At 44.2% G+C, this 23,305-nt stretch overlaps 1 protein-coding gene and 1 non-coding gene across 6 annotated transcripts in view; one reads left to right on the top strand and one right to left on the bottom strand.

Moving 5' to 3' along the window:
• The window catches only part of RNF157 (ring finger protein 157), a 69,703-nt gene that overhangs the window by 16,616 nt on the left and 29,782 nt on the right, over positions 1-23,305 (top strand). For all 5 annotated transcript variants that reach the window (XM_006199414.4, XM_072939619.1, XM_072939620.1 and 2 more), the window contains exon 2: positions 370-488. In XM_006199414.4, the coding sequence (XP_006199476.1) occupies positions 370-488 (119 nt within the window). The remainder of the gene's footprint in view (positions 1-369; positions 489-23,305) is intronic.
• Positions 6,245-6,318, bottom strand: TRNAG-ACC (transfer RNA glycine (anticodon ACC)). Its single transcript has one exon. It is a non-coding gene; the product is annotated as a tRNA-Gly (tRNA).

Here is a 23,305-nt window from a genome sequence, read left to right as displayed (position 1 = left end):
GAGAACAGAGAACAGCCACTTCAAGTTTAAGGGAAAAAAAATCAGAAACGAAATACATAGATATGTTTGTTAATGTGCATTGTGGGGCCTTCCGGTCTTTTGGCTGATGCTATTGTAGGCAGATCACAGTAAGGATTCAATTAAGAATGTCAAAAGGAACACAGTGATCTGTTTTATATTTGGTATCTTGGGTTCTCACTGCTATGCTTTTGCTTATTTGGTGCCATTGTCTCCAATCAAGGGAAGACAATTCTCCTAGGGTTAGAAATTGCTCAAATAATTTGTTGAAGGGTTATTTTTTTTTACCCTAATTGGCTTTCTCTGCTTGGTTTATTTTGACTGGTTTCTGTTTGATTTTTCTATCTCTAGGAAGCTATTTTGCCAGCCACTTCATTATGGGAGGAGAGAAGTTTGACTCAACTCACCCCGAAGGCTACCTGTTTGGAGAGAACAGTGACCTGAACTTCCTGGGGAGCAGACCAGTTGCGGTACGGTTGTGGCCCGATCCCTTCCACGTGGGGCGTGGTCATGGCCCGATCCCTTCCACGTGGGGCGTGGTTGTGGTCCGATCCCTCCTACGTGGGGCTCGGTGGCCCATTCAAACAGCCTGCTCAAAAGGAGTCTGTAATTGATGGTTCAGCAGCGTTTGTAGCTTGTTGTGAGTCAGGAGGGGCCCAAGGACCCAGACTGCAGCCTCTTGGGCGGAGCGGGGTCTCCCGGTGCTGGAGGCTGACCTGTGGGAAAGAGTAGAGTTGGCTTCAGGATGAGAACATCTCATAAACCCCAGCTCTCCTACAGATGGGAAGCCCTGCCTCAGTGCCGCCTCTGCAGCCTGCCCCTGCCCAGCCCCCAGCCTGCCCTCACCTTGCTTTGTGTCCCTCTTCATTGCACCTAATACCACGTAAGCTTTCATTTCTCCATCCCTTCCTCTGTTTGTTGCCTGCCTTCCCCTTTAGAGTGTACATTTCACAGGGCAGGGCCTGTTTCACTGCAGCTTCTGAGCACCCAGAACAAATCCTGGGACATTCCAATAAGCCCTTAATAAAGATCTGTTGAATGAGTGACTGAAAAAGTTTCCCTCAATATCCTAGTTGGTATCAGACTGTCTCTCTTTCCATTCATTCAACACATTCCGTAAACCTTGATGGAGCATTTTCTCGGCACCCAGCACGAGGCTTTGTAGTAACAGCTGCCCTGTGGCTGGTGAGTGGCTACCACGTGCTAAGGATGGTCCGAGAGACTTCTCAGATGTTATTCCTGGTCTTCGTAAAGACAGAGGACCTATGATTAATCCCGTCTGGTAAGTGAGAGAACTGAGGTTCCCTGAGGTGGATAGCAGGCAGGAGCCTTTATTGACATGTAGACTCTATTCCAGGCCCCGTTCTAAGTGCTTTACAGAAAGTTTTCCCAAAGTCACAGAATTGGATCTGCCTCGCCACTGATCAGTAACCTTTCCACTGCTTTGCATCGCTTCAGAACATCCTGCCTCCCTCCAGAAACTCCCAGTTTAGTGAGGCAGACCAAACAGGTGAACAGGAAATGTTTCCACAGCAATAAACGTCTGAAGGGACTGGATTCTGCAGGAGTTGAGAGTTGGGGGGGTGCGTGGCCAGGGCAGAGGCTTTGGCGCTGGCGTGGAGGAGAGGTGGCGGGACTGAATGAGGCTTTGGAGAGTGGCTGGGTTTTCACTGGGCCAGTGGGACAGGGGCTTCCCGGGAGTGAGGTACAGAGCACAGGCCTGAAAGCATTCACATTTCTGCTGAATCAGCAACCATTTTTTGCTGTTGTTGTGTTTGTTTACTTTGTTTTTAATTTGGGGAGGGAGAGGTGATTAGTTTTATTTACTTACTTACTTATTTAACAGAAGTACTGGGGGTTGAACCCAGGACCACCGAGCTCTACCTTCCCCCAAGTCAGCAACCGTTTACTGAGCAACTGTGTGCCAGGCACTGTGTTAGGTGCTGGGGATAAAAAGCTGAAATGAGCGTGGCTTGTTCCTCCCCTGGAACAAATAAGGAAGCCAGTCTGGCGGGAGTGGACTTTTCCTGATGGCAAAACAAGATTGGAAAGGTAGGTGGGGCTCCATCACCTGGAGAGATTTTTGACTCTCCCCTGTAGGCTCTGAGGAATGTTGAAGATTTTTAAGGCAGATGAGTAGCCTGGGAAATCAGGGTTTTTTTGTTTTTGTTTTTAAGGAAGGTTAATCAGGTGACAGTCTTCACCTGGAGCTACAATTGAAAAACATTTTTGGGGGGCTATTATTGATTTTCATGTTTTCTGTCTTTCTATCTGAAGTGACCCCCACCCTGCTTATAATTCTTAGTTCAGTAGGACTTCTGAAAAATACCAAGTCCTTTCTGCTTCAGATTCACTTATGACAACTCATACCTTCTAAATGTCTTCTCCCTGAATTTGCTGCTAGTACCTGAGTCATTAGAGTGGAAAGACCTTGTTCTTTTTTTTTCTGATGGAGCTGGATCGGAGCTCTTCGCCGGGAGTCAGCTCGTGCTCGGAAAACGCCCTTTCTTCTCACGTGGGCTTGCCGTTTGCATCCGTTTCTTCCTCCCTTTTTTCTTTCTTCTGATGTCAGAATAGTTTGTATATTAAAAAAAATTTTTTTTGACCTTTTCAGGCCATAAAGAGGATTTTAAAAGAAGGGAATGCTTCTTTGGGTTCATTTGAGGTTTGTGCTGGCTGTCAACCTTCCCAAAGTTTAACAGCCTTGTTTACACTTCTCTGTGAGCCCATGAATGACCGAGCTCTCCCAGAAGCACCAGAGAGCAGCCTTGACCTTAACTTTCAGGCTTTCTCCCAATGGAGCAACAACATTGGCCTTTTTGTTGTTTTTTTATGGAGTAATCATTACATACACTTAATGTTGCCCAGAGCAAATGCTTTCAAAAGACATCATAATTTCATGTTAAGAAAGCAAATCAGAGTAACCTTAAAGAGGTAGATAGAAGTATAGGAGATGGAATAAATGTAGCATAGTTCCCTTTTCTTTTCCCCCTTCCTTCGTGAATAATCATTAAAGTTTACATCTATTGAGCACCTACTGTTTGCCTGGCCTGGTGGTCCTAAGCTCTTCATATAAGTTTCCTCAGTTTGTTTTCATCCTCTGATGAGGAGGGCCCTGATCTGACAGATGAAGGAGACCCAAAGAACCGAAACAAAGATTGCAAAGCCTGCAAGTGACTGAATCAGGATATGAACCCAGCAGTCCAGCTCCAGAGCCTGGGGTCCTCTGCCCTTTCCTGCCAGTCAGCTCAGGTATCCTCAGGAGCCCTGCCCACATCCTGCCTGTGAGACTGTTTGAGTAGATTGTCGAGTTCAGTTTGTGAGACGTGGAGAGCGAGCCGAAAGTAGCCAGAGCAGCGGTGACACCCTCATAGTGTCTCTTGAGAAAGCTGGCGTGTGGTGTGTAATTCCACCTGCCGACCTGACCTTGGGAGTTTGCCGTTACTACGCGCCAGCTCGTTCAGAGGAAGGCCCAGTGATTGAAGGCTGACGTGTAGCTTGAGTTCTGAAGGACTGACCTCTACTCTCTAGTAACATATCTGGGTGTCATTAAATGGGCATCAGGTTGCAGAGGAAAGAGAACAGCCTTATAAAGCCATCCAGCAGCTCCAGGCAAGAACAGCTCCTCTTTCCAGAGAGAGGGGACAAAACATGTCGAAATAAATGGTTAGAGGAAAATACAAATGCCATAGACTTCCTGGCTTCTGGGACTGGGGGCACTTCCTGTCATTTCTGTGCGATCGGACTAAGACGAGGACCCTTTGACAGAGCAGTCGCTCAGCCAGTAGCTTTTACTGGAGCCCCGGTGACCTCCCTCCTAGGATAATCCGTCAAAGTCAAATTTATTTTCAAGTCTTCAGGTCAGATTTAAAGGACTGGAGTGTGTGTATATACACAGAAAGGTGGCTGAAGAGAGGTTGGAAGCAAGATTTCAAGGTTTATTTACATCTTAGTATTAAACCCTTTGTGACCTTGACAAGTCCATCATTCAGGCTCTCAAATTACCCACTTTTAAAGTTGAGGGGGTTCTGACTTTATAGGCATGTCATGTTTGGAAAATGCGCTGGAATTGCTGGACGGGAGGGTATGGAACGATGTTAGCTGTGCCCACCAACCTTTCAGGTCTGTTATTTCTGCAGCTCCTGATAGTTCTGGGTGCAGAGGATACTCACTGGTTTTTAAGTAATTGTCTCAAGTAGTGAGCAGGGCTCCCGGAGGTCCTTCTGCTCTGGTGCCTCGCTGGAGGAGGTAAGATGGCTGTGTTTGTGTGTCACAGTTATAAGATGTTAAATGAAAGCCATCCCTCCCCTTTCTTAGGTGGCAGAAGAGCTCATGCTGATTTTTGTTGTTGTTGTCCTTTATTAGATCGTGTCTTGTTGAGGTAAATTGCTGCTAAAACTCTAAATTATGTAGAGGCTTAGTGAACTTAGGATTGTCAGAGTATCAAGTGATGTTGACTCTACGTGAGTTCAGATCTTTCCTCTCACCTGAGGGGAAGCAGCTGAGTTGCAGGCGAGCGCCCGCACCCCGCATCCTCTGTGTGAGCTGCCCCCGGGGCCCCGCGAACGTGCGTTCCCCTCCTCGCGCTCCCTGAAGCCTGGCTGCGCTGCTGGCCTTAAACACAAGGCATACTCAGATGGGCTTTCTTTCTACCTCTAATAGAGATAGACTCCAAATTTGTGCTTAACTCCAGTTCCTGGGCACTGAACCCTTTTATTCACACGTGTGCAGGGAGAGCCAGTTACTCAAAGGAACTTGGTGGCATTTCCATTTGTGAATTGCACGCATAGAGCTGTGTGTCAGCTACGGGGCTGTTCATTCGGTCCATGGTGCTGTGAGTCATATATTGTGATGGCAACTGGGGATGCAGAGCTGAGAAGGACTTGGCCCCTGCCCCGAGGAGCTCCAGCATCGTGGGGTAGGCAGATTGCCCCTCACTGTGATGAATCGTGGTAAGTTCTATGAGTGACAGGGCTAGTGCTCTGACAGTGCAGGGGAGAGGGGATGAACCTCCGCCCAGGGCTCTGAGAGGTGAGCCCTTGTACCTGGAGGGGTGAGCAGGATTTCCCAAGTGCTGCTAAGGCAGAATTCACAGGCACTGTGAGGAAACACCAAGATGCAAAAGTGCACGTCAGGCTTCCAGAATGGCCAGTAGGCTGTGAGGACTGGATCCTGAGGGAAGTTGGTGGAAGATGACGCTGGAAAGACAAATTGGACCCATGTTTGAAGGGCCATGAGTGTTGTAACCGAGAAGTGTATACTTTCCTCTCTGTGGCCGTAGAGAAGGTCACAGTCATGAGAGGCTTTGCCATTGACTAGCTTTGTGGTGTTGATGAAGGCATGGCCATCCCCGAGCCTCTGTTCCCTCATCCGTAAAAATACCTTACCTTGCAGGAAGAGTTTGAAGATTCAAACAATGACAACTATTGCGATTTGATTTGCATTTTAGAAAGTCAACTGTTTAAATCAGCTCACAGTGTGGAGTGAATCAGAAGGAGAGGAGATACGGAGAGCAGCTAGGAAGCAGTAGTTTACTGCAGCTGGGATAGAGGAGTGGCTGAGCTAGGGGGGTGGCGTTAAGAAGTAAAGATTCTGCGGGTTCAGGAGTTGTGGGCAGTGTGAGTTGAGGGGAAGGGAGGAGTTGAGGCAGAGGACACGGAGGAGCGGCCCCCGTGGGCAGCTACCACTTAAAACGGGATGCTCTGCACGTGTTCTGTCTGCAGGTTGGTTTGTGCCCAGGCCTCGGTGTAACTGGCAGGTTGGTCACAAGTGCCCTGGTGTCTGCTGCCTAAGGGCCTGGGAGTCTGCCCTACCACAGAGTGGGCGGCTCAACAGATGCTCATTTCTCAGGAGGCGGGGAAGTCCAAGGTCAAGGTACCTGCAGAGGACGTTGCTGGTGAAGGCCTTCTTCCTGGCTTGTGGTGGCCGCCTTTTGCTGTGTGTTCACATGACAGAAAGAGACGGTTATCTCTCTCGTTCTCTTCTTGTAAAGCCACTAATGCCACCTTCTGACCTTATCTAACCCTCATTACCTCCCCAAAGCCCCATCTCCAAATACAGCCACATTGGGGATTGGGTGCCACAGTGCAATCTAGAGTCCGTGGAGGGAGTGGGCCTCGTGTGTGTGTGCGCATGTGTAATTGGGTTTTTGGCCTTTTGCCTGCTAGCTTCTTTCCTTTGTTGTTTTGGAGGGCGGTAATTAAGTTTATTAATTTACTTATTTTAACGGAGGTACTGGGGATTGAACCCAGGACCTCGTGCGTGGTAGGTATGCGCTCTACCACTTGAGCTACACCCTCCCCAACATGTTTCCATTTTTTAATTAAAAGCATTTTAATCTTTTTCAAAAACAGAGGCAGCACTGCTGCTGAACACAGGAAGGGAAGTAGGTCTAGGAGAATATATAGAAGTAGGGAAATTAAGGAAGTTCATAAAATAATGGCTTCCATTTTTTTTTTTTCCAGTGACCTGCAGGAAGGGTGTGGTCTGCTGAGTGGGGCGGGGATGTGCTGAGAAGTGGATGTGGGCTTGTGGAGAATGAGAAAATAATCAGAATAAGTGTGGTGAGGAATGGAGCCGGGTGGCGTCCTCATGCTGTGAACAGGCAACGATTCACCTTTAGAAACATCAGATTCAGTGTGGCTGTGGCCTGCTTTTAACAACCTGAGGGTAAAGAAAACCCAGACTATGAAAGAGCCAAACAAGGGAATGAATTTTCATACTTCAGAAATGGTTTAGGGCTTTGCAGACAGTTTGATGTACAGATTTTTCTTTTAATAGCGTTCTTCTTCTTCTCATTTTTTAATTTTAATGGAGGTGCTAGGGATTGAACCCAGGGCCTCATACATGCTAAGCACATGCTCTACCACTGAGCTACACCCTCTCCCCCTAAAAATAGCATCTTTATTATACAGGTCTCCCTACTTCTGGGCTCTCCCCAGAGGTGACCACCTGGCTGAATTCAATAAATCATCTTCTCAATATTTTTTTTTCACTTTCAGTTTTTTTTTAATTATGACAGAATACACATAACATCACATGTTACCATCTTAATGCTTGTAAGAGTACAGTTCAGTACACTGACATTGTTTTACACCCATCTCCAGAACTCTCATCTTGCAAAACTGAAACTCTATACCCGTTAAATGCTCACTCCTCCTTTTCACCTCCCCCCAGCCCCTGGCAACCACCATTCTACTGTCTAAGAATTCAACCTAAGGACCTCATGTAAGTGGAATATTATAGTATTTGTCTTTTTTGTGACAGGCTTATTTCACTGAGCATTAATATCCTCAAGGTTCATCCAGGTTGTACCAGGTGTCAGAATTTCCTTCCTTTTTAAGGCTGAATAATATTCCATTGTGTGTATAGAGCACATTTGTTTAGTTTATCTGTTCATCTGCCAGTGGACACTTGGGCTGCTTCCACCTCTTAAAGGGTTGTGAGAGCATCAGGGGAACAAGTTCCCCAAATGAGCTGAGGGAAGTCTGACCTCAGGTCTCAGTAGGAACGAGAAAGAGGGCCCTGATCCGAGAGGCAGAATCCACATTGGCTGGTAATCAGCATAAGAGGCAGAGTCTAGGGAATCCGGGATTCACAGTTCTCAAGTAGACACAGACATCCCCATGGCCGGCCTCGGAGTTCACTCTTTTCCATCGTGGCCCTAACTTTGACTTAGTGCACTTAGCTGAGCTGAGTTCAGCCTTCTTTTTATTTATTTTTTTAAATTTTTAAATGTTTATTTATTTTTATCGAAGTACGGTCAGTTACAGTGTGTCCGTGTCTGGTGTACAGCACAATGTCCCAGTCACGCATATACATACATGTACTCATTTTCATATTCCTTTTCATAAAGGTTATTACAATATGTTGAATATAGTTCCCTGTGCTATACAGGAGAAATTTGTGGGGTTTTTGATCTATTTTTATATATAGTCGGCCTTCTTTTTAGTTCTGCCATTCCTTAAAATTAGGGCCTTTGTCTGGGGCACGTGAGTGTTTTTAGGCCTGCCGACTGTCACACTTGGCTTTAAACTGTTGATTGCTGCATCTGAGACTATCTTTCCGTTTTCTATGAAGGGATGGCCCTTAATAGCACCCACCCAATTCCACAGTCCTTGCTGTAGCCACATCTTCTGCGCCTCCTGTACCAGAGATGTTAAGCCAGCCAGTGCGTCCCTGCCCCATGTGGCACTACGACAGCGCCCCAGGGACTGTCACCCTCCTGAATGGGTCCTCATTGCCATCTGGCTTGTGGGGACCCACCCCCAAAATTCCACCTGCAGAGTCCGCTTCCTTAGGCAACTTCTGATACCATCTGGCTTAAGTCAGACTCTCTGGAAGCAAACATGAGTTGGAGATCTTTGTGAAAACTATTTATTGAAGGCGTGCTCTCTGGAGAAGGAGGACAGCAGACGCCAGATGGGGCAGGGAAGCAAAACTAAGCAACAACGTGGTCTTGGCAGAGATTGGCTTCAGCTGGTCCCTAGAGAAGGCTTTGGAGTACAGCTTGTACCGCAGAATCCCCCCATCTCAAGGAGAGGGAGCTGGCCTTTTGTAAACCACCCCCCAACCGCCTCAGTGAGTCACTGGCTGTGGGCTGCCCTGCGGTGGTATGAGGAGGGAGGAACTGGGAGGATTCTCAGACCAGGTGACTCTGGTTCCTAATTCCTGAGAAGGTGTAGCTCTGGGCTGTTTGTGGCCAACATTCTCAGCCCCTGGGGGATGGGAGCACAGACCTGGTTGAGGGGGGGCAGCACATCCTGTACACACTTCTGCCCTTGTTTTTTAATCAAATAGTGTATCTTGGAGACCATTCTAGATCCATTACATAGGACTGGCTTGTCCTTTTTAAAAGCTATGTTTTTGATAATAGATACACCAAAAAGGAACAAATCATACGTGTACAGTTGGTTTTCACAAATGGAACACACTTCTGTGACCAGCATCCAGATCAAGAAATAGAACATGTCCAGCTCCCCAAAGCTCTCCTTCACCCCCTTCCAGTCACTACTCACACCCGAGGTAACACGATCCATCTTCTCTCCTGGCTTGAACTTGATATAAGTGGAGCCATGACATGTGTCTGTTTGTCCCCTTCCTTCCACTCAGAACATTTGTGAGACTCATCTCTCTGAGGTATAGGATTCCATGTGTGAATCAACTGTAATTTCTCCACCCTATTGTTGATAGGCCTTTGGCATTCTGTTGTTTGGGCATTTTAGCTATTAAGGGTCATGCTGTGACTGTTTACAACAGCCAAGACATGGAAGTAACCCAAATGTCATCAACAGATGACTGGATAAAGAAGATCTGGTGTGTGTAGATGTTATGGAATACTACTCAGCCATAAAAAAGAAATAATGTCATTTGCAGCAACATGGATGGACCTAGAGATGATCATACTAAGGAAATCAGACAGCAAAAGACAAATATCATATGATATCACTTACATGTGGAATCTAAAAAATACAAACGAACTTATTTACAAGACAGAAACAGACTCACAGACATAGAAGACAAATTTATAGTTACCAAAGGGGAAGGAGTGAGAGGGATACATTAGGAGTTCAAGATTAGCAGATACAGACTACTATATGTAAAATAGATAAACAACAAGGTCTTACTGTATAGTTCCTACAGGGAACTACATTCAATATCTTCTAATAAGCTGTAATGAAAAAGAATATATGTATAGCTGAGTCACTATACTGTCCACCAGAAACCAACACAACATTATAAATCAACTCTACTTCAATAAAAAGAAAGAAAAAAGGGGGAAAAAAGAAAGAAAGACAAAAGAATCGTGCTGTCATGAACATAACTCCACTGTAGGTATCTTGTTCAGCATGTGTGTGCATATTTGGTAGGAGCCCAGGGGTGGCATTGCTGGGGCACTCGGTATGCGTGGCAGTAACTGCCAAACAGCTTTCCAAAACGACTATCCCAACTTGACACCTACCAGAAGTGCCTGGAGTCCCCACCACCTAGCAGTTTCCATCCTTTTCATTTTAGCCATTCTGATGTATATGCAGAAGTAATTTCCATTTTCCTGGTGACTCATGAGGTTGAGCACTTTACATACATTTATCAGCCGTTTGGATCCCTCCTTTGTGAAATGTCAGTTCAGATCTTTTCTATTGGCTCATCTGCTCTTTCTTTCTGAGTAAGGAAATAATAAGAAAACATGAGTCCTCTCTCAGAAAAATATGTTGCAACTGTCTTCTAGTCTCTGCTTGCCTTTCACTCTCTTTTTAAACATAATGTATTTATTTTTATTGAGAAATAATTGACAGATAACACTGTGTCAGTTTAAGGTGTGCAACCTGTTGGTTTGATACATTACCACCCAGGTGTCAGCTAAGTCCTCCCTCAGGGCACCTAATTATTATTTCCTTTTTGTGGTGAGAACATTTAAGATCTAAAACCTTAGCAACTTTGAAGTTTAGCCTTTTCACTCTCTTAAGTGGGATCTTTAGTTGAACAAAAGTTCTAAATGTTAATAGAGTCCAATTTATCAATTTTTTTCTTACATGGTAACACTTTTTGTATCCTGTTAAAGAAATTTCAAATACCCAAATCATGAAGACGCGCTGGTTTTCCTCACGTAGCCTTGTTTTACCTCTTACATTTAGTGCTGCCATCCATCTGCAATTGATTGTGGGCTGTGCTGTGAAGTAGGAGCCAAAGTTCCTTTCCTTCTTTTCCTTTTGTTTAAATTGACCCAGCACCAGCTGTGGAAAAGACCACTTCATCCTTTCTCACGGCATTGCAGCATCTCCTTTGTCGTAAATCAGGTGACCGTGTCTTGTTTCTCCAGTGAAGAATCCACTCATATCCAGCGTCGTGGTGTGGGGTGTGCGGAGGGGGGCGAGTTGTGCACAAGCCTGCCTGCCAGCGTTCTGGGAGGCGAGCGGGGAAGGGGCAGGGCGGTCTCAGCAAGCCTCCAAGCCTCTGTACGGGGACCTTGACTTAGCCCTCTGTTTTCAAAGGGTTCCCCTCCCGCAGCTGCACCCGGCGTCCCCGGGACTGTCAGATCCTCTAACTTACTCCTTGGTAAACATCCAGTCTTCTGTTAGAAGGGGACAGGTGGTCTCCTGACCACGTGGTGTCTGGGAAAAGATCTCGGAGTGGAAATGCTTTTCATTCAGACCTCCCCAGTCTCCTCTTTGCAGCCTCCCGCACTTTCAGAAGGACCAGCTGCCTCCAATTCCTAAGCCTTTCTGGGATTCTGGGCACAATTATCCTTCTGGCATTTGGAATTTCAGCCCTTTCTGTTCTCCTAAATCCGTTTCCATCTGTCTGTGTGTGTTTCAGCTTCCAATTCTTTTTGTTATTTCCTCTCCCATTCTCTCTGTTCTTGTGGTTTTATATATATTTTTTTCCTTCCCAATCCCTTTACTGTCACTTCAGTGGGAATTCAGAAGGGAGCAGAGGTAAATACCGGTGTTTAATCTGTTATAGGAACTTGTAGGAGGGGGAGCTGTCATAAGCCTTTACATTCATTTCTTCAAATTTTCAAATCCGTGCCTATGGGAAGTTGGGAAGCACTGTTTGACTTTAAATTTTCCATCATTTATTCAAACTACATCTCAAAATTTGATAATAACCCCTTATATATCTAATATAAAAGATATAATTCATTACATAGGGTAAAAAGGGAATGAATAAACAACATAATTGAGGCTTTGAAATTACAGGACAAGGATTTTCCATCTGTAACAATCTGTAACAATTTTTTAATTAAAAAAAAAAGCTGTAATGTGATCTTGTGTTGTGCTAGAAGGTGATTTGCAGTTTCCCTCACTCTAGATTTGCCGTGGGGCTCTTAATTGTACCTCTTGTGCATTTATATGTGCGTCACACTTTATGTTATGCAGGAAGCTTTGAGGGGTTCTTACAGAATTCAATAAAACTTGAGTATTTTGCTAGGCACAAAATATCTCAGTATGAGGTCAAGCCAAATGTGATGGGCTGGAAGAACATTCTATGGAAACTCAAGCTTTTTAGCTTAACAGAATTTTCTTTTGAATCTATATTCCATTTCAGCTACAGTAATTTATGTTTTCTTTTAATCGCAAAAGTTCAACTAAACCAGAAGGAAACCTGGTTGCGTCTAGTACTACACAATCATGGAAGAGGAAGCCCGGGTATTTTATAGAGACAGTTTAAAGCAAGAGGTCTCTGGATGCAGAAGAGCTGCTTCACATCCCATGAAGACGCAACCTGCTTTTGGTAGAGCTTGCAGGGTCATCCACGCGGCAGTGAATGTTACCGCCCTTCGTACCCATCAGACCCTGGCTTCTCCCTTCCTCCTAATATATTCGAGAGGCTCACAGGGCAGATGAACACACGATGACCTGTGCAGAGTTCAGTGAGGCCTTTGGCTATTTCATTAACTATTGGAAAGAATGTGTCCTGTCATTCTGGAAAGGGCAAAACTACAGGGATAGGAAACAGGTTAGTAATCGCCAAGGACTCGGGGCGCAGGGAGGGGCTGACTACAAAAGGACGTGAAGGAACATTTGGTGGTGATGGAAATAGTCTGTATCTTGACTACAGTGGTGGTTACAGAGCTGTATGTGCTTATCAAAATTCATAGAACGGTACGCTAAAATGGGTGAGTTTTCCTGGGTGTAAATTATACCTCAATAAACCTGACTTTAGTGAGAAAAAAAAAAAAAAAAGGAAGGTCTTGGGAAGGATGGATGAGTGGTTCTTAGACATGCCAGTGCTCTCTCCGTAGCCTGTTCTCCATGTGGCCTGGGGAGCTCCTGTCTGTCTTGTGTAAACGAGAGGTGGTCGGCGTGGCCCCCAGATGCCGTGTGTGCACGTGGCCATGGGAGGGGTGGCAAGTCAGCGTTGCCCCTGCACCAGCAGCCCTCAGCCAGCACGGTCAGGCCCAGCTCCCAGCAGCGCAGGTCTCACTGCAGGGCGGGAGCTGCCCCTCTCCACCTGTGCTTTGTTTTCCTCATTGGCTTGTGATTATTTTGGATCGTGTGCAGAAGTCACGTTTGTTCATTAGACCATCAGAGTCAGAACAGACAAGAGGTGAGCTTGCTCAGCTCTCATTTGACTTTAGACCGTGTCTTCCACTTCCATCTGATCACAAACTGAGAATCTCAGAGCCTTCCAGTCACTGTGGGAAGAGTTTACATGCCTCCCAAGGGGGGATTTGCCATTCCAAAGAGGTTAAATTCTAATTGGGTGGGTGGCAGATTTACAGTAATTCTCCTGGTCACAGCAAAGTGAGGTATATCCTAAATTGTATTCACTCGAAGTGCTCTGGGATTCATAGGTAAGAGATACTTACCTAACTGCTGATGTTTCATTTGTACGTTCTTTTTTCCAAATATTCAAAATTGCATTTTAGGGAGAATTCTTTAAAGAAGATAATATTATCAGTAATGATAATCCGTAATGATCACCTGTATTTTCACAGCACTGTGTGGTTTTTAAAACATTTTTAATTTGGTCTTAATCACCCTACGTGATAGACAAAGGCTGTTTAATCCCATTTTACAGATAAGGAAATTGATGCCCAGAGATGTTGAATTGCTCACCCGAGGTCTCACACACCAGAGCTGGTGCCAGAATGGAGGCAGGACCCTGGATCTTTCAGCTCCTTGTGTCCCTTCCACCTTATTAAATCAATTTTGTTTTCATTCTTCCATTTCAGTCTTGCACACAGCTCACTGGCAGGGCCAGAGGGTCTTTGCTCCTAGTTAAACTTGGTAAGTATTACTTCACAGTACTATGAAGTCATAAAAAAAATAAATAAAGTAATGCCATTTGCAGCAACATGGATGGACCTGGAGATCGTCATTCTAAGTAAATTAAGCCAGAAAGATAAAGAAAAGTACCATGTGATATCACTTATATGTGGAATCCAAAAAAAAAAAAAAAGACACAAATGAACTTATTTACAAAACAGAAACAGACTCACAGACAGAGAAAACAAACATGGCTACAGGGAGGGTAGGGGGAAGGGGGTAGGGAGGGATAAACTGGGAGTTCAAGATTTGCAGATACTAACTACCATATATAAAATAAACAAGTTCATACCGTGTAGCCCAGGGAACTATAGTCAATATCTTATAGTACCCTATAATGAAGAAGAGCATGAAAAGGAACATATGCACGTACATGTATGACTGAAACATTATACCGGACACCAGAAATTGATGCAGCATTGTAAACTGACTATACTTCAACTAAGAAAATATTTTTTAATTTAAAAATAAAATTAAATAAATATTGCTCCACAAATCCTTTATTAAAAAACACGTGGCTGTGTGTTTTTTCAGTTATTTTGTGGGTATTAATTGTGCCAACCTGCCAGTTAGGGCAGATGTTCAAAGTCCAGAGGGTCACCATGTGAACACGCTGTACTGGGTTCTGAAAACCTTACTTATATAGTCATGCTACAAATAGCCATTTTTACCTTCTCCGTGTGCCCGTTTATTGATACTGGGTGACACAAAGACTTCTCTAACATAGATTTTGCCCTCAAATTTATAATAGAGCAGGAAGCTACACACACACACACACACACACACACAAAGGGGAAGTGATAAATGAAGTGTAGACAGAGCTTCCAGAAGCTCTGAGAAAGGAACTTTACTCTGTGACATAACTTTTGCTGACTTGGAAAGTGCTGCTAAATGCTTCAACTTTTGGTTTGTTGTTGAATGCCGTATTTCTTAACAAACCAGGGCACCAAGATCGGCTGTGGTTTTCAGCAGTGAAGCTAAAGCATCTGCGTTGTAGGAATTTCCTCGAAATTTCTTTGAAACATACTGAAACTAAGCATGCACACTCTCACCTCTGTTTCCTGTTGTCAGGGTCCGCCCCAGCTTACGGGAAACCGTAGATATCGGTGTTGCATTTCAAAGAAAAGTCTGGTTAACTTTTTCAGCTTTTAAAGAGATGCATAACGGCCTTAAATTGTAATGAAAGTGTTTTATAAAAGTCAGAGACTCATGGGGCAAAGAGCTTGAGTACATGTGAATAGCAAGCACCCTGAAGCCACACACTTCACTCAGCTGAAACAGTAGCGCTGATTATTACAGAAATGAATCAGCCCCATGCTTTATCTTTAGACGGCAGCTCTGAGCATTGCGGTAAAGGTTGTTATAATTGTAGAATAGATCGTAGTCCCTAACCATAGTTTCCATTTACTGGAATTTTAAATGCTTTTAAACACGAGAGGTGCATATCCCCTGCTAAGCCATACTGTTAAATATTTTTAAAAGCAAGAGGGGGAGGGTTAGCGCAGGTGCTTAGTAGAAGTGGTGATTCCAGCTTCAGGAGGCCCCCAGGATCTGATAACCCCAACCCCTCGCCTTGGTTCCCCCAGCTCTGGGGGAGGGAGCCACTTTCTGAGGACACTCTGTCCACACAGGGTCCCCTTTCTGTGTTGTGGTTCTCCAGTGCCTGTTTAACCAGTTCCTTCTATTAAATTCTCTGTTAAAACCACTGATGTGGTTTTTCTTGACTGGACCTTGATTAATACAATCTTTAATCTGACAAGTTATAAGGCAGCTATTATTAAGCACATTTGACTGGTGAGGAAGTGGAGGCTCAGTCAGGTGCAGCAGCTTGTCTAAAATTGCCCAGCCAGCAGTGCAGGAGCCGAGACCTCCACCTTCCACTTTGAGATCCTCTGTTCCCCATTTTCTCTCAGCATTTCTCCTGCTGAATTTTTTTTTTTAATAATTTTATATTTACAGAAGAGTTGCAAAAGTCGTAGAGAATTCCCATACGCCTTTCGCCCAGCTTTCTCTAATGTTAATGCCTCATACGACCATGGAGCATTGATCCAAACTAAAAATTCCCCTAGGGACGTTACTATTTTGCAAAACTACAGATTTTATTAGCACTACACCAGTTTTTCCACTACTGTCTTTCTTTAGCTCCGTGTTACCTTTGCGGGTCACATCTCCTTCATCTCTTCCAGTCTCTGACAGTTTCTTGGTTTCCCTTGTCTTTCATGACCTTGACAGTTGTGAGATGTACTCATTAGGTGTTCTGTAGAATTCCCATCAGTCTGGATTTTCCGATGCTTTCTTGTGATTAGACCAGGGTTATGGACTTGGGGGAAGAATGCTGCAGAGGTAAGTGTCCTTCTTACTGCATCACATCAGAGGCACATCACAGCTCCTGACAGACCACCAGTGATGGCAACCTTGATCACGTGGTCAAAGTGGCATCTGTCAGGTTTACCAACTGTAAATCTTTCCTTTTCCATAATTTATTTGTTTAGAAGCCAGTCACTAAATCCTCTTGCTGAACTTTTGACTTCCCACTTCATCACGCAGCTGTGCTTTCTTGACAGATTATTAACTAGTGCTTAAAGAATCTTTGTAGTCATTGGCCAGGCTGAGAATTACAAACCTCGGAGCCAGAAGAACCGCGTTAGGAGGTATGGCCACGTGTTGCTTCTTGGGGAATTATTGTCTGTTGCATCATCTTTGCTTTGCACTATGTTTAAACTTGGAACTGGGCTATTTTTAGTCTCAGAAAGTTCATGGTTAACACTAGGACACCTATTTATTCTCGGTGAACCGGAGTCACCTCTGACAAGCCCTGAAAGATGTTCAGAAGCCCAGGGTCTTAATGCAGGAAATCAGTAAAATGGAGGAAGCGCCACAGAGAAGTGGTGGCTGAGAGTAGGAAAATTGGAGGTGTTGAAGCCTGTGGTTCAAGGAGTGGAGATTTACAAGGATGGACTGAGAGGTGATAGGTAACAGGTGGAGGGATGCAGATGTCTCAGGTAGGAGGTCAAAGAAGGGGTGAGAATGGAGCGCAGGACGAGAGAGGAGCCAGTGACATGAATCAAGCTTGGAGTTGGACTCTGAACATGATATATTGTAAATGTTTGTATTCTGTCACTGAGATTCACCATCTGGAACATAATATAGTTCTAGCTCTAGATTTCCTGTTATGCAGAATTTCAGTGAACTTAGACTTTCATATAAACTGGAGGAAGTACTTCAGTTGGTTTTACAACCTTGGCTGCTCACTGCTATTAAGGGGTGACTGAAGCATAATCATAGCTCTCAAAACTTTCGGAAGCTTAGCAGGGCAGAATGAAGTAGATGTCGCCTTGTTAAATTAGCCACAAAAGACAGATCTTAATATTAACAGTTTAGAAATTAAAACTATCAGACATATGCTATAGGTTTTTATTTTATGCAACTTTCTTCTAATTATATGGGGTTTCCATATTTCATGATTAACTAAAGAAAATAAAATCTCCTTAGGGTTTTTGATTCACTAATGGCCTTCTTCCTAGGCCTAGGGCTGTATCTGCAAATATGTAGCTTGGCCAAAGTAACAGACCTTCCCTGCACTTAGAATGCTGTATCTGATTGGCTAATAAAGCTAACTGTTTCTATATTTCACACTATTATTCTTTTTCCCAAGCGGAGATTCCTAGCGTAATAGACTTCAGAACATATTTTCCTTCCAGGAATATGAGAAATGGAGGCTTGACAACTCTTATAATTGATTTTGGATCTTCCATAGACAGTTTTGGAGTCAGTATATTTCAGGAGGGGCACAGGTGGGCATCTTGGAGCTTTTCAACTTGAAGACTAGCTTCCACTTTTTTGTTTTTGAAATATGGACTGAGGAAGACTTTGGTCCACTTGCCGTTCTTAAGAATTAGCCTATTTAAAATGCCTCTGTTGAAAAAAAAAATGACTGGGAAACTAACACTCGGTGGCATTAGAACATTCACATGCTTCTTTGGAAAAAATATATGTTGTGTATTATAAAATAACTATTTTGGCTGATACTGTTGCTTACCTCTCTGGGCATATTCTTTACATACAGTAGTAGGCACCTCAAGATCTCTTGCTTAAAAGTGGATTCTTACTTGTGAGCTAGGTGACGAGGCTCCCAGCCAGGTGAAATCTGGAAGTCTAGAATGGAGCGCTTGTCTGAAACGAGTCCTTTCTCTGACCATTAGTCGTTATTTACCAACTTGCTGGAGGGAAAAGATGACTGTGTCTGCTTTACTAAAAGCACTTCTTTTCCCCTTTTAATTCTCTCCTTAAAATCAGCTGGTGTTAGGCGGAATCCTTTGTAAAGGCAGCTCCTCTTGAGGATGGTGCTTTCAGTGTAGAAGCACAGTATGACTGGGTAGGGTTTCAGCCGCTGGGAGGTCTGCATCTTGAGGCTTTCAGTCAGGGGGAACGGAAAGTTGAGTAAGTTTCACTTTTCATCAAAGTAGCACCCGCGGCCCCGCACGTGCATTTGATGTCAGAGTGCACTGAACGTATTGCCTGGTCTGAGTACTCCCCAGCAATAGGACACAAGACCTGAACCATAAAAGGAGGGAGAAAATGGGTCTGTGATGGTCATTAGCAGAGAGAGATCTGGGCAATTTTGTGATGGGTGCTTTTCACTGTGGGGGGTCTTTCATGCTCCTAATACCTGTCAGGATGAACAGAGAGAATCGGTTAATTGGGCGTATTCACAGAAGGGTTGAAGTATTTCAGAACGGTCAGCCTTAGGTGTGATGTCACACAGCCAGGACATTGGTCCTACGTGCACCCTTCCTGGGGACCTCGTGGATGGAGGAGTTAACAGACTATACACAGACTGCCTTCTTGGATGGATTCCTTTGGTAACCAAACCTGAACATAGAACATCTTCGAGTTAAAGTCAACTTGTGACACCCTCTTGGTGTCTCCCTCACATCTTTGAGTGAAAAGAATGTCTTTTCATGTCTTGTCAGCTTTGTGGTCACTAGTCTTTCTACCCTGGTGATTGACTCCATACAAGGGTTGGATGGAAAATCAGTGAAAAGGGGTTTTACTGTTGTAAATATAGCTCATTGACGTTTTGGTCTGCAGCAGGGACAAAACAGTCTGTCCCAGGGCTGCAGCTGGTTAAATAGGCAAATTTGTGCCCACTGCACAGCGTTCAAGCAGAGAGTACACTGTTCTCTCCTGACACTGGTCTAAAAAAAAATATCCTAAAGCATCACCTGTCTAAAAATATCCACTGGTAAGTCCTGGACACGCTACAAAGCTGAGAAGAGAGGAAGTCGAGAAAGCTGAGAAAATAACCAGGCAGCAAATAAAAAGGAACTGAAATTTAAATATAAAAGCCCTAAAATCTATAAAAGCAAGAGCTTATGTAAATGAGCTGCTCATACGACCCCCAGATGTAGATTTCCATGTTAACTATTATTTGTTTCTTTAACACAGATATTACATGTCTGCTAATGTATAAAATGAGTACGATCCTGTTTTAATCATACATGGTCTAAAATAATCTCCTTTCTCTTGGGAAGCAGATTTTTGGCACTTGGGTCTTTTTCTTTCCTAAGTAAAAGCTGCATTAGGGCATATTCATTTGTTTTTCTTTTATTCCCCCTCCTTTTTCTCCTATTAAGTGTCCATTCAGGGAATGTTTGTTGCATCATTTGTAGTAGTGAAAACTGGAAACAGACCAAGTGTTCATCAGTAAAAGATGAGTGAATGAATGATGGTCTGAAGTAGACTTCTCTAATAAAGGAACCAGGGCTCCTTGGAGGCATGATCGATTCCAGGGAGAGGACAGGAAAAACACAGGATGAATCTGGAATACCTTGTGGTGCCAGAAAGTAAGGAACTACTCAAAAAGTGATGGGGACCAGTGAGAAGGACACAGAGCCAACTGGCGGAGTGCCCAGTGGCCACATCCAGGGTGCTACTTACATGTGTGATCAGGTCTGACTCTAATAGCAAATGTTAACAAATTACGTTCGTAAAAACCTATTTATTGAAATTAGTTAGTTTTATGAATGGATTCTAGTGCCTTTTACAGACTCTTGGGAATTGTCCAATAATTTATAACTGAAGTAAAATATCCTGTGATCTCGTACACACTGGGACCATATTTTCTACAACAAAAATGTGAGTGCAGCCATGGGAGTAGTTTTAACAAAATATTTGAAATTAGAATGGTTTAAAATCTAGGATTGGGGGGAGGGTATAGCTGAGTGGTAGAATGAGAGCTTAGTGTGCACAAGGTCCTGGGTTCAATCCCCAGTATCTCTATCAAAAAAATAAGTTAATAAATAAACAAATCTAATTACCCCATGTCAAAAAAAGAAAAACCCCAAAAACAAAAAAATTTAAACAAATAAAATCTAGGATATATGGTTGATATATACACACATATATGTGTGTGTGTATAAATATATACGTGTATGTACACACACACACTATCTCCAATGTGTGCTTCCGTTCCATCTAAACTGGCAGTTCTAAAAGAAATTTTTAAAAAACCCAAAAAACTGGCAGTTCTACATTTGGTCAGCAGGTGGCACTTTGCTGATGTAAGGAAAACATAAAAGGAAGCTGATGAACACCAGGATAACAGGCCAAAGAGGAGCTTTCTGGGTGTTCACACAGAGCTTTGATGAGCACCCCCGTGGGGCCCATTCAAAGAGTGCCTCTGGCGGCACAGGGACTGTCCCCCCATCCTGGGCTTGAGGTGCTTGGGATTTGAATCATTCTGAGATTTTGGTGTATTTCAGTACAGACACAAGGAGACCACTCTCGGGGTGGGCAGGGGGTGGGGGTGGTAACTGTACCCAAATGCAGTGCCCCAGATGCAAGCTCTGTCATGAGGCGGGGCCCCTTACAGACAGAACTAAGAGACCTGTGCCTGGTCCATCACTGAATCCCAGGCCTGGCCCAGCACTCAGGGCATCGTGAAGCTTGAATGAATGGGTAAATATCTGTGTTCTCTGAAAATAATGTAGAGGAGGAACCACTGTGCTTTAGAAATATCTATCAGTCACATGCTATTCAAGCATCTTGGGCAGAAGGTGAACAGTGATAACACATCCCTGGCTTCTGTGGACTGTGTTCCCTGATGCGGTCATGCCCTGAATGTACATTTGTGTCTTCTACAGGTGAGGTTAGATCTTACAGACAAAGGATTTTGTCACACTGTGTTCCAAGAAAGTTTCCCTCTGAGAAGACCTTAGATACTCCTGTTAAAATATGGAAGGAGTGTGGCGTTAGTTATGCTTTGGTACGGACCGCTGCCTAAGAATAAGGGTGTAATCCAGAGACTTAGGACAAGCTTCTAGAACCTGAGCAGGTTTTGGTACCTTTTGCAGTGAGCATTTAACCTCCAGACTCTCGCTACACTCCGTGCAGGTGCCTAGAACGCTCCCGGCATCGGCACAACCTGTAGACTTGCCCTGCCGTAGCCAAGGCAGCTGCAGTTAGAAAGAGCATGGCTTCTGGATTCAAATCCTGCTTGTGGGTTCAAATCTTGGTTCTGCTACTCATTAGCCCTGAGACCGTCAATAATCACAGGAATCTTTTGAGTCTCAGTTTTTTTATCTACAAAATGAGGATGTTAATACTGATATTCTTCATTTATCCAGTCAACCAACATAATTTTAAGGTCCTCCTGCATGTCAAACCATCCTCCAAGAGCTCACAGTCTGGTGGGCCTGGCAGACACCTCTGTGAGCATTTAGAATATTAAGTGAGAATGTATCTAAACTAGAACTCAGTGGTAGCACAGGACATGTGAGTGCATTTACTGTTGCCAGACAGTGTGCTTAAAAATGATTAAGGTGATACATTTCATGTTATGTATAGTTTGCCACAGTTAAATAAAGTAAAATGAAAAAAAATACATATATATCTAAAGAGCCCGGCATGATGCCTGGCACATAGTAGGTCTGCGGTAAACATTTCCCTGTTTTCTTGTTTCATGGACGGGCATTGGCAACTGTAATTGCAACAATTACCCAAATTTTACCCCATTAAGAAGGCTTTCTTCTGGTAGCATTCTCTGTCGTAAAGGTCCTGACCAGGCAGGTTTAGTTCCTAAGTACACGAGCAGACTTGATTTCATTCTTTGTCCATTAGTCTTTACCTAAAGCTTGTCTTCGTTACGAGAAGTGAAAGAGATTTCTCGAAGCTGCTTTTAGGTGTCCTTTATAAGGCTGTTAGGATTGATTTACTCCAGGACGATGTCTGAGAAACAGAAAGGCATCTCCTAGGCACGTGCTGGGCTAGGCAGGAAGTCCGGACTCAGCCTGCAGGAGCCCTGTCCGTCCGCCTCCAGCTGTGCGCCTGCTGGACTGCCATGGACAGCATAGAACAGGCTACTCTTCCGGGTACTGGCCTAGCTGTGCCAGGGCGCTTGCCTCCAAGAAAAACCATCTGTCTGATCATTCTTGTTATCATTTACTCCTTAATGCAGTAGACATAGGGCTGAGGTCATAAGGAAGCAAGTGGAAACTCTGTGGACGTGAACCGAGAAACAGGGATGCCCTTCTGAGCACAGTGCATGCCAGCTGAGCGGCTGCTGCAGGCACATGCTCGGACCTGAGTCCTTCCTGAGCTTTTGCTTTCGTGTCACACATATCTGTTAGCATAGGAGTGAAATCTCTGGTTTCGAACTGAAATAAGATGCTTCTTTTGCTTTAAATATAGCAGAGTAATGGCGCGTGTCTTCAGGAGGCACTGTAAACAAGCAGAAAAGTTCATCGCTGCCTTACCAAGAGAAAAGAATGGGCAAAGACATAGGTTTGTGTTTTCAGATTTGTGACTAACTAGTACTTCCATCCTCCAGTCATCTCTAGATGAAGAAGCTTATATCCAGGAGCGTATTAGAGAAAGGTGTGGGTAGAACGTGTTCCAACCTCAACTCTGCTCCCTAAAACTTGTGGGGCTTGGGGAGGTGTTACTGAATCTCCTCCTACCTCAAGGTCCTCATCTGCAAAAAGGGGATGACCATCTCTACCGCACAAGATTGTTCCCAGGACAGCTAAGATAATGAATGTAATATGCTTAGCATAGTGCCTGGCACATAGTAAGGACTCAATAAATGACCTTGAAAAAGTGAAGATCATGAAGAAACTTAGAGTCACGGCGCGCTAACCTGGCCTGGAGAGGAAGGGGAGGCGACTCTAAGAGCAGAGAAACATTTTCTTCAATTTGCCTCTGTTCCTGCGGTTTTCACGATCTTCCCTGTCATCTCTGAATTTACAAATTACACATATCCTTCAAGATCCCAGATCAAATACCACCTCCTCCATGAAGCCTTCCAGATTACCTCAGCCAGAAGCAATCACTTCCTTTATCATTGCCCCTTTCCTGGCATTCCTCTCTGTTTAGTGTTATAGTTATTTGTGTAACTATGTCATCTGCCTTGCAATGCTGCTTTCCTGAAAGAGCAGGACCCCATCTTTTCTGGTTTAAGTCTCTCCTTACTCCTTGGCCCTGAGTGTTGCTGGTCGACTCTGATTGGATGAATG

Source organism: Vicugna pacos, chromosome 16 (genome assembly GCF_048564905.1).
Source record: "Vicugna pacos chromosome 16, VicPac4, whole genome shotgun sequence".
NCBI lineage: Eukaryota > Metazoa > Chordata > Mammalia > Artiodactyla > Camelidae > Vicugna > Vicugna pacos.
This window is presented reverse-complemented; position numbering and strand designations above follow the sequence as displayed.